The sequence below is a fragment of the Heloderma suspectum genome, chromosome 1 (assembly GCF_057233095.1).
Source record: "Heloderma suspectum isolate Gila_16-S chromosome 1, 16-S_ref, whole genome shotgun sequence".
Classification (NCBI taxonomy): Eukaryota; Metazoa; Chordata; class Lepidosauria; order Squamata; family Helodermatidae; genus Heloderma; species Heloderma suspectum.
In genome coordinates, this window is record NC_139458.1 from 129,964,855 (window position 1) to 129,977,070 (window position 12,216).

The window sequence follows — 12,216 nt, forward strand, 5'->3', positions numbered from 1 at the left end:
GCGGCCGGGGAGACGGGGCGCTTCTCCCTGGCCTGAATTTCGGCCGGGCGAGGCGGGAAGCCTCCCCACCTTCACCTGAACTTCGGGGGGGAAAGCGAAGCGCCTCCCCCCCACCGCGAAGCCAAGCTGCGAAAAGGTAAGTGACTTTCATACATCCCTATGTAACACATAAAATGCCACTCAAGCATGAGCTTTGTTCTTCCTTGTGAGGGGTTTCTGACCACCCCCATTTAGCAATGACTTTACTCTCTCCTCCTCCCAGAGCACTGCAAGTATTAACTACTCATTAATCCTATAAGGATTAAGCACGATTTCCAATAGGAGCGGCAGGGAAGACATCATGCAAACTTCCCTAAAACCATAAAGAAAGCTGAAGTGAGATTAGAAGAGGGATTCCTGGCTCTCACTGCTATGCTCAGGCCTTTTCTATGGATGATAAAGGGAAGCTCAAATTGCCTGCTATGGGGCTCTATTTCACTTTAACCCTCTCACGTCTAGAGAGAAACTGGACAATCCATTAAAATGTGTGAGTGTAAACACTGATGTATAACAGCTCTGCATACCTTTTACTGTAGCAATTCAACCTTGATTACTGGAGAAAAGATTGAGCATTCTTTTTACACCAAGCAGCAGTAGAGAAGCTTCAATAGCTATAAACCTGTATTTGAGGAACTAGGCCTTGAGTAATTTTCTTTTTAAAGCTACGTTCTTAGTAAAACCTCCATTTTTAAAGCACATCTTAAGTGCCTAGGAAAGGCTATCTTGTAAAGTTATGCCTTTTTGCCTTGGCCACTGTGCAGGTTTGTCTGTTGTCAGCAAAACGTATTTCAGTCACTTGTAGGGTTGTGAGCCAGCTCACTTCCAGCATCTGCACAGAAAAACAGCTGAGCTTGCTACACCTCTTTTTCTGTCTGCTACTGCCATCTTTCCTGTTGTATACAAACAGTCCAAGCTCATGAGTACACAGAAGCTGCTAGGGATTCAGCACACTGGGACAAATCTGCTGGTGAATGGCATGCAACCTAGGCCACCACCTTGGCTTCCCTTGGTAATTGCCCTTGCTTTCCATATGGCACGTTACATAGTTCAACTGAATAGAAAATCATTCCTCTGCATGGGATGTTTTTATTAATCTTTGAGAAACCTCACCAGTGCAAACAAGTGAGGGAGCTAAAGAACTGAGAACAGGCTTGCTGAATTGCCTGATTTTACTGCACATGAACATGAACATGAGTAATGTGTGCTGGATATTGCATAGATGCTGTGAAAGCTAACTTCCCTGGCATGAAGCATTCATAGCCTCATTTACAGAACTCTATTGGCTGAAACAGAAAAACAACAACGCTATTGCTACGGAAAAATGTGCTACTACTGGCCCAAACCTGTAACTGAGTAGTCCCCTGCTTCCTTAACAGTCCTTCTGTCTCATTGCTGTTCTAATGTTCTTAATTTTTCAGCTATAAGGAAACAGTACAAATGATTTTGCAAGGTTAAATCTGTTAGACATCTACCCAGTTGTGTGGGAGGAGATACGAAAAGCAAGATTCAAAAGCACTTTGGAAGCTGTCTGAAGAGGAGAACCCCCAAGTTTTTAAAGAATATATTCACAGGCATAGTCTCCTGAAGACTGGCCTGTATTCTAAGCCCATCCTGAATTCTTGGACACAGTATGACTGGCAATATGATTGCTTTCCTGGTCTTATATTAGGTTGTGCATTTTTGTTCCAACCTTTCATGAACAAACACTGTATATCCTTAAGCTCCTCTTTCTCAGTTCTGTTAGAATGTGACTGATTTAGACATTTTCAGCATGGGAGGGCAGCCTAGATAGAAATGGTTATCTGAATGAGTTTTGAAAACCTTGGGTGGGACTTTTGGCTTTGGCCTTTGAAAACCTTTGGGTGAGCCACCCAAAACATTTACTGACTTCTGAAGACAATCACTGGCAGCTCCACCCTCCTCAGCTTCCATAGCTGCAGGAACAAGTATGTCACCACCAGCTGCTTCATGGTTGGTGGCCTCTGGCAAAGGCATAGCCACTTGCTTTTTGCTCAAGAAGTCTTGCTCTGTAGCATGAGCCAAGTGAAGAGGGGTGGTGGTCTTTACTATTCTGAAAGGGCTGTGCTGCTCTTGTAACACTGGTGATGAAGTGGGCCGGGCATGGAAGCCTTCTGACAGCAGGAGCACATCACAGTCTGTCTCAGATAAGACTGGCACACTGCCTCCTCCAGAAAGTCTCTTGTGATGGGACAGCATGGTGAATGAGGTGGGTTGGCCAAGTCCTTTTGGGTGTTGTACCAAATCTACCATTTCCCAAGTTTGTCTCTGCAGATTTTCCATCTCCGCAACCGAAGCAGACTTAGGCATTGTACACTTTAATGCTGGAGCACAGAGCTCAGTCTGTGGTATCAAAACTTCCAGTTTCTTAGAACTGGGCACCTGAATGGGAGATTTCTCTTCCCCAGCCTCATCTTCAGACAGGTTGTCATACTGAGATGCATTAGAAGGTCGTCGTTGTCCATCCTGGAATGGGAGAGGGAGAGCAGCAAGTACTTTGACTGTACATGGAGCTACTATGCTTTCTGGCAAGTCACATGTTGTGGACACGCTGTCTCCTAGTGTAGAAGAAGAGTGTATACTTGGAGGCTGGCACTGGTGACCTAGAAGCAGTGTAGCATCTTCAGATAATAAATCTTCAGAGGATGAGGTGGTGCTCCCATGTTGAAGCACTGCTGCATTTTGTACAGACGATGGTGATTCCAAAGTCATTTGCTCATCAAGGGATAGAAGCAGTGGCACTTGATGGGGCGACTCTGCCCCCGATAATGTTGTTGTACCATTGTGACTGATAGAAGGGTCTGCTTCTAGGGCCCGACTCTGCAAGACAGGCTCCCACAGAGAGCTGTCCATTGACATGCAACCTGTCTGAACATGTAGAACCTGGGGAACAACATGATCTTTGTCATCTGTAGAAACAGAGGGGTTGTTTTCCTGTAAACTACACCTCTCTGTGCTGCTGCTCTCTAATGAAGCAGCCTCCTTACTGGCTGGAGGCACACCTGGACTTTCTCCGATAACCTGAATCTCATCCAGCATTGCAGGATTATCTTCTGATGGGTTTTTATTGGAATTTGCTTCCACTTGTTGCTCCTCAGTTTCAAATGTTTGGCTTGGCTGATGATTCTGGAATGGACTGGGGTGCAGATCAGCTGGTTTGGCTTGCATGGGTGGTCCATTGGGTTGTGGAAGATATGCTCTCTCATGTATTGCCATATTTGAATTACCAATTATTTCATTCAGGTGAGAAGGACTTTTATCTGGAGAAGGTTGTACTGCAGCATCTTTGTCATGGTTGCGGTCACTGACAGCATTTTTCTGGTCATTAACTGCAACATTGGGCTTCACTGACACCAGATTGAGAGAGCGCTCCAGCCCCAAAGGTTTCTTGGGGAATTCTTCAGATTTTGCTGTAACAAAAAGGCCCACACATACATTAGCCTCTTATTTTGAATCCAAGTGTAATGGTGGGCAGATGAAAGGGACCCAAACTTTGTTTAGTCTAGTTTAGGAAATGGCCAGGCAAAACGACCATCTAAAACAGCGGGCCAGAGCCTCCTATCATAAGGAGGTACAAGACTTATCACCACTTTTCAAAAGAAAAATGTGTCACTTAAACTAAAGTTTAAGTTTAAAGTTTAAGTGTTAAAGCCTAACAATCTGATTATCTAGTGTGTCCAATTCAGATACATATTTTCCTTCTAATTCAAATGATTTTGTGATTTTTGCAATTTGTTAATTCAGAAGTAAAACTGACATGGTACAGTTGGATTTTTAAATGGTCTGTCCTATCTTGCATTAAAAACATTCATGCATGTAAACATTCATACATGCAAGCAGCACAAGTAGGACTCAAGGGATACTTGTAGTGTCATGTGTGAGAATGCTTTACATGCACAAATGCCTTATTTTGTAGCATGTTCCCTAAGAAGAAAGGCTAAAACATGTGGGGATGTTTAGTGCACGGTGTGGACAAAGTGGGTAGGGAGACTTTTTCTCCCTCTCTCATAATACTAGAACTCAGGATCATCAAATGAAATTGATTGACAATAGATTCAGGATAGAACAAAAAAAGGACTTCTTCACACAGTGCAACTCACTACCACAGGATGAGGGGATGGTCACTAGCTTAGATGGCTTTAAACGTGGGATTAGGCAAACTGATGGAGAATGAGTCTATCAGTGACTTTTAGTTCTGGTTTCTTTAGGGAGCCTCCTGGTCCAGAGGCAGCCTGTCACTGAATACCAGTTGCTGGGGGGCAATAGTGGGAGGAGGCTATTGACTTCAAGCTCTTCTTATCAACTTCCTGAGACATCTGGTTGGCCACTGCGGAGGACTGGATGCTGGACAGGGTAGACTTTTGGTCTGATCCAGCACGGCTCCTCCTATGCTCATTCTAGAAACATGAATTTGCACAGCTTCCCTTGAGAGCATAAGAACTGTATTACCCTGATGGCACTAAACTGGGGCTGAAGGGAGTTGATCCAACAACCATTTCTGGAGGGCCACAGGTTCCCCAGCCCTGGTCTATACTGACTGGCAATGACACAGCAGGGTTTTAGACCAAAGTCACTCTCAGCCCTGCCTAGAGATGCTAGGGACTGAATTTGGAAACTTCTGCATGCAAAGTATTTGCTCTACCATTGCACTACAGCCCCTCCCCCAACAGATTGAGCCTCCTGGTCCTTCCCCCAAGAGCCAATTGGTGGATCTTTCGCTTCTGAAAGAACTGTATGTTCATAGGTTCCCCATCTAGTTAGGGCTATCATACAGAACACACATAGTGTTCCTAGATGGAATGGAGTTTTAGCGTGTGAGCTACTCAACTGAAATCTGCTCAGCCAAAAAATAGTTAAAGCTTGGTTTCATGATAGAATATTAACAAAAATAACACGGCTGTTCTATTTCTGCTTACCTGGAGGTGGAAGGTCAAATTTCATTTTGCGTAGTTCAGCCATGGATGCTTGCAATTGCTCAATTACAATATCATCTTCATACTGCAAGGAAGCAGCAGTTTTTTCCTGGAGGAATTCCCTTAGATCTTCCAGGGTCATTTTCAACAAGTGCTCTAAGCAGACAGCAGAAAATTCAGCACAATAAAGATATCACAAGGGTTCTTATATAGTTTCTACTGAATAATGCTGATCACAACGAACTAGCAGCTATCAGTGCAGAGAATAAAACATAAAATTTGTAATAAGCAAGGTTCCATTTATGTTTTCCTGTTTATTTGCCTTTTTCTGTATTTCGAGCTCTCAAGTTAATATCCCCACATCCAGCCTGACAAGAATTTACAGTGGTTCAAAACTTCATCATTATGGTTTTTATATTAATCAGAATCTCTCACATGAATAAAGCATTGCCTGGCACACTGATGTTTGCAGTCATATGCAGACTGTTCAGATGTTACACCTCTAGAGGGAGTAGAGCTACATTCTATAACTTGATGCAGTTGTTTGCAATAGCTCAATCTCTTACAAGGCTATTTGGCCAGGCAAATGCACAGTCCTCAGGCATGAAATTCTATGGCCATATGTTCAGAATTACTCCATATAAAAGCATCTGTAATTACGTTTCTAGTCTCAGACATACTTTGTATGTAAAAAAACAATACTTTTCACAAATGTAAATGAAATTTGGGGCATCCACTTTGCTCTAATACATATACAGAAGTGCTACATATAAACACTGACTACATTTGCACAGTACATTTGTTCACTTCATCTCTCTCGCACATTGCACATATATACTTGTCCTGAGGACTAACTCTCATGTCTGAACAAATAGAGTTCCTTACATGACCCACAGGCTGTATTTGAGTCTGTATAGTGAATACCATGCTTCAGAAAAGCATTACAATAAATCTGCTAGTCTTTAGGGTGCCACAAGCCTTCTTTGTGTTTGTTATACAAGACTGACATGATTATCCTCCCCGCTCTTGAATTTGTCAGAAAAACATTTCAGCATTACTTTTCCTCATTCTATTCTATTCCATTCTCTTATTCCCATTCTCCCCCTTATACATATACACACACACACACACACACACCCAGAAAGGAAAAATACATCTTGTGTCTCCCCTTAGACTTGATAAGAGTAATTTAGTTTTCTAAACCAATTTGCTTCTAATCTGTGTGAGAACTCTTAAGCTTAAGGCAGCAGTTTTTTTAAAATGCACAAAGTAGCAGCTAGCTGAGACCATCTGGTAACCTTTATTGACTTTCTAGACACAAGTGAATTCCATCCAAATTACAGTTTTCTCAGAGGATTCTAACATGGAGGTATGGGTGTGCCAGGTTATGGTTTGTACAGCAGATACAAAAGGAATTTGCAAGCAAATCTATGGGTGATGCCCATAGGTGCAACCAAACACACAGCCAAATCTAAGATGGCAGTGGTCACTGTGTATAACCAAAGCCATCACAAATGCAAAAGCAAGTCTTGTTGAATCAGTCAGATAAGCAAGGAATCTGTAAATACTGTTCTTTTTTTTAATTGTGGTTAAGAAATCTGAGGATAATGCAAGGGATATTGACACAAATTGTGAAAAAATATTCTTATCCTTAGTTTTAAGTATAGTAATTCTAGTATGATTTCTCTTTTTTGTTCAAAGGTGAATTATGTTAAAGAATTCTCTGTGGGTTTGCAATGATGCAAAACAAATATTCACAGCAACTGAAGGAGTTTTCAGAAAACCTCTTGAAATATATTACTTGTATAATATGTGCCATATAGAGAGATGGTGTAACGTGTGTGATGCTCTCTACATCGTGAATGCAGCATTTGAAGGCAATGGGAGGATTTTAGAGCTTTCCTGTAAGTTCAGAGGTTATTGAACTGAATAGGGGTGGTTTCCTACTTGCTTTGGCTGTGGTTTCAGGAAGGTCTAGGGGATGGACCACTATTTGGTATTTCAAGTATTGCTGTGGAAGTGCACACAATTAGATCTCATGCTACGGAAGGACAACTTATGTGGCTCACCATTAGTAAACAAAGTGAACCATTTAAATCAGGGATAGGCAACTTATGTCTCTCCAGATGTTTTGGCCTATAACTCCATCATCCTTCACCATTGGCTATTCTGGCTAGGGCTGATGAGGGTTGTTGGCCAAAACATCTGGAGAGACACAAACTGCCCATCCCTGTTTAAATGAAAACAAAAGGCGATATTAAACCCCGAGAGTAGCCAAGCTATATTGGAGCCCATGAATGAAGCACAAAACCTTCAGGAGCATTGCTGGAATCTTGTCTTTATAAACAGGCTCTCTTACAATAAATCTCCATTCCCAGGGTCATGACATCATTCACATTAAACAGTCAAGTCAAATATCTTACTTTTATGCAATTTAAGGATGGTGTAGGCCATGGCTGTCAGAACCCTCTCTCCTTCCATAATGTAGATATCCCATAGTCGCAGTGTTAAAGTAAATGGAGTCTGTTTATAATGTTAAAATAATTAGTCCTTATACATTGGCATAGAAACCAGAATGCATGCATAAGTAGCAAAGTGTCCTTTATCAAACCAGTACATGTTTTCAAGCTAAACTCAAGACTACTTGTACTTCAATATGCATTTCTTATGTATCTAACAAGTAAATTCAGACAGATATAGTTTCCATTTTGGCGCTTTAATGTTAAAAATCAAATCAGTCCAATCCAAAATCCTATGCATAACAGGACTTTTTGTTGATCACTCAAATCTTAGTTTAGACTGTCATCCCAGTTTATGAAAATACTTAGAAGCAAAAGATACATAATATTTACTTTGAAGAGCCGCAAATTATACAGCATAAATAAAGACAGTGAAGTTGTAAGCATGCTGACGTTCTTGCTCCCCAAGACACATACCCGGTCAATGAAGCACTGCAGGAACCACTTAGTTGTATAAATCCCTGTAGACATCTGTTCCTTGTCCTAAGAGAGAGTCAAAATAAGGAAAAAATTAATTTCAGTGGGCAAACAAGCTGGAGGCTTATTGTTTTAACATTGAAAACTAGCATTCATGTCCTTGAAACATTCAGATTCCTAAACATAACACTTTCACCTCTTTGCTTGGCCTTGCCTAAATTAAATTCTACCTAAGAAGTGATATCTATCTTTGCTAGGTACACACACTAGGTATCTTTTATATTTATTTCCTCCTTGGATAACCAATGTATTCCCCTTCCCCTCTCTTTAACCAACATGATATACTCAAAACATTAGTTTACGCATCTATAGCATTTTGTATCTGTCTGGAAAATAATTATTTCACATTAATCATTATATCATGTCATTTAGAAAGATATTACGAAAGGATAAGAAGTTCAACAAATGTTCTGGTTAGTTGTTGCAGAATCCTATGGGATGGCCAAAAGTAAACCTACATATCACATCTTCTACAATACTAAATAGCCATCTACAATGCAGTCTACCCATCTAGTTGAATACTTAGAAGAGGAAATATACCATAAACTAGGCTTAAGTAAAGCCTGCTGCTACCAGAACTAATTCCACTGTCCTTGATCAAAGCTACCAGACTTAGCAACCTGAAGCAGAACTTCTACCTGATATTCAATGCTGAAATTTACATTCAGTAAGCTATTTCTGTGAGACACCGAAATGGCTCAGTTTTAGAGGAATATATTGAAATGCCACAGTCATAAAGGCTAAGGACAGATTCCTTTGGGTCAAGGTTGGCCTTCTGCAAGGTATGAGGCATCTCTACCTACCTTAAAGTTAATTACCTGGAAGAGTGATGACAACTGATGTAAACTGGGCTTTAAACTGGAGAGTTCATCAAGGATAAAGCCGATTCTGCCATTCACTCCCTCACATAGCTTAAGGTGTTGGTGTTAAGATATACCAGGGTAGTGGGGTAGCTAAATCCCTTTGGACTCACTGAAGTTCATCACAAGTGGCATTATGAAAAGTTACAGTTAAAGAAAATGGCATAGCATTCAAGAAAGTGAGTCTCCAGCATACATTTTAAATGACGCTATGGGCAGTAGCCAGCTGTGTCATTCTGCTAACACAAATGATGTTGCAGTAGCGGAAACTAAGTTCCGAACTATGCGCAGAGAAGAATCTAACTAAAGTTACATCTGTACAACCACAATTGTGCAACTGGTTGCGCAAGCATAATACACAACCACTTGTACAATAGGTTGCGCAAGCGTAACGTGCAAGTGCTTGTACAACAGAAAGGTTCAGCAGAGCTCCATTAGCCCTATTTGAGTTTGTGGAGTGACACCATTGAATACTGCGCATTAACTATACAGGTGTTACAGTTTGCAACTGGTAGCAATGCCCTGTCAGTGTCTAAATGAGACTCTCATTACCTTGAAATAGTTACCTGTTTCTCCTATAAAATTCTCCAGATTTGAAGAAGTTTTCATGTTTAGCCATTCTGGTCAACTATAATTTAAAAATTAATTGTTTAGATAAATGGCACCTTCTCCACTAACTGGAGCAATAAAAAGTTTAAAATGGAAATGGTGCATGGTCAAATACTTGACCATTTGTGAGCACAACAACATACACTCCGATTACTCTGAAATTAAATGTATATGGTAAATGTTCACTTAGAAACAGAAAATATTACCATGTGCTTCTTCAGCTTTGGAAAAAGTTTGTTTAAGATTGCTTCGTGGTGGGCTTGGAATCTCTGCAGCTTTGGGAATCCAGGAATGAAAAACCCTTTGAAGAGAAAAGACACAACCAAAACACAGTCAGAAGGAATGAGAAATGAAAGCTGAGCAGCACAGTATCTAACGTGAGTACATAACATTCTCCTTCATTTCTTAAGACACTCAATTCCAGCTGCTCCCAACAAGAATGAAGGGCACGCATATATATATTAAAGTGCAGTGCTCTTCTTTCTAAACTACCAGATTTACAGTTTCATATTTGGACAAGATCTGGAATTCTGTACATGACCAAAGAGGAGGGTGCTATTACACTCATGTCCTACTTGTAGGTTTTCTACAGGCAACTGGTTGGCCACTGTGTGAACAGAATGCTGGAGAAGATGGGCCTTTGCTCTGATCCAGCATGGCTGTTTATCTTCTTATCATCATGCAGCAGATCCAAAGAACCAAAGACAGGGCATTTATTATTCTCTCAAAATACCTTGGGCAGTATCCAAAGCTTGTCATGGTACTTTTACTAGTAATGTTGCATGAGCATAAATCAATGCTAGTGCAACATCATTAGTGCTTGCTAGGCAAAGAGAAAAAAACAATGATTTGCCACTGAATTAATGCTAATGACATTGTGCTAGTGCTGCTCTACACTAGTGCTCTGACAGCACTGAATACTGCCCATTGTGCTTAGCCAAGCCTGCTTACAGGACTCTCACTGATTTGATAGCTTTTGGAACAGGCCTGAGTACTGCTAGTAGTTACAAAAGTAGAGTGCTCACTACAGTGTGGCAGGACACACTTATACCATCACTAAAATCTAGCAGATCCCTTTTAATCCATAAGAAAGAGAACCTGAGATAGTTCTAGGGGGTTTTGTCCTCTTTTACAAATTAAGAATTTGCATATGGTAAAGGGATCAAAGGGCTGTTCAAACATTCATTTTCTGTTACTTATATATAGAATTACACACAACAGATATATAGGATTACACACAATACCCTCCTTTTTCAATAAAATGTAGTCTGTACAAAGATACTTCTTCTCTACTCCTCCTCAAACCTCCAGCGTGATGAAAGGAGCTTTAATTTAGCCACATTTTAAACGACAAATCACTTTTTCTGGAAGCGCCTGGACAGATGCATTGAGAGTTGTAGTCTGAGCAGCCCAGAATGCTGCCCTTGGAATATGATTTGAAGGGCAATATAAAACACTATTTATTATAAGTAAATATAAATAAAATAAAGGAAAGGAAGATAGTGTTTTCAATGAAACCTTACCATGCATTGCATGCCTCTGATTGGTAAGTAGTTGTGCCAGTGCCCAAAAGGCATCCTCTTCATTTAAATACATCAGCAAGATAGCTGCAATCTGACTCATTCCCTGGCAGTAGCTCACTTCCTGAAACATCCAAGGATGTAGACGCATGTTACACAAGATTAGCTTCATAGCAGAATGCACTATGCACACAAACACAAAATGAAACTTTTCTCCAAGTCCACTGAATGGGACAGAGTTTTATCCAAACTATTCGGACAGGTATGCAATTGCTGACCCGCAGTAACATACATACATTGATTTGTTTGTTTGTTTATTTATTTATTTGCTTTGTACCTTGCCTTTCTACCAAAAATGGCACTCAAGGCATCTTACAATCACTGATAAAAAACAATAATAAGCAAATACATTAAAAAAACCAATTAAAAACACAACAGCAAAAGAGTAAACACAGCAAAAACATATCCTTAAGGGAGGAGACATAGCTCAATGGTAAAGCATATGGTCTGCATAGAAAAGGGCTAGGAACAGATGTCCGCCAGAGACTGGACTGGCCCAGCCCAAGACCTCTGGCGGGTCAGAAAATCACCCTCATGCCCTGGCAACCTGACTAGGAGGTAGAACAATCACCAGAGAAGAAGCAATGGAACAAGTCTGGGTCCTAGCTGACTCTGAAGCATAATCTGAAGGAGAGTTGCCAAGAACAAGTTTAAACACCTAAAGTTTTGTGATTCAGTAATGAGAGGCAGAGCCCCAAGCCTCAGTTAATGAGTTTTTGTTTTTTTTTTAATTTCTATACCGCCCAATAGCCGAAGCTCTCTGGGCGGTTCACAAAAATTAAAACCAAACAACACACAATAAAACAATTTAAAATATATAGAACATTAAAACCACAATATAACAATACAAACACAATAAAACCTAGCAGCAGTGCAGGAGTTTAAAATACAGATTTAAAACAACAAAGATAAAAATTTAGAAAGCTAAAATGCCGGGGAAAATAAAAAGGTCTTCACCTGGCGCCGAAAGGAATACAATGTAGGTGCCAGGCGAACCTCACTAGGGAGCTCATTCCAGAGCCGGGGTGCCACAGCAGAAAAAGCCCTCCTCCTAGTAGCCACCCGCCTCACTTCCTTTGGCAGGGGCTCACGGAGAAGGGCCGCTGATGATGAACTTAAGGTCCGGGCAGGCACATATGGGAGGAGGCGATCCTTCAGGTAACCTGGCCCCAAGCCGTTAAGGGCTTTGAATGTTAACACC

The 12,216-nt window shown here is 40.9% G+C and overlaps 1 protein-coding gene across 7 annotated transcripts in view; it reads right to left on the minus strand.

Moving 5' to 3' along the window:
* The window catches only part of LOC146357860 (uncharacterized), a 136,675-nt gene continuing 124,459 nt past the window's right edge, over nt 1–12,216 (minus strand). For 5 of the 7 annotated variants that reach the window (XM_084857329.1, XM_084857339.1, XM_084857321.1 and 2 more), the window contains 6 exons: nt 10,959–11,079; nt 9,642–9,736; nt 7,907–7,972; nt 7,394–7,493; nt 4,974–5,126; nt 1,108–3,467 (listed from right to left, as the gene is read on the minus strand). In XM_084857329.1, coding sequence (XP_084713455.1) covers nt 1,780–3,467; nt 4,974–5,126; nt 7,394–7,493; nt 7,907–7,972; nt 9,642–9,736; nt 10,959–11,079 — 2,223 coding nt within the window. In that variant the 3' untranslated portion in view covers nt 1,108–1,779. Of the gene's footprint in view, nt 3,468–4,973; nt 5,127–7,393; nt 7,494–7,906; nt 7,973–9,641; nt 9,737–10,958; nt 11,080–12,216 lie in introns of all 7 variants that reach the window. The other 2 variants (XM_084857303.1, XM_084857312.1) reach the window with 2 other exon arrangements.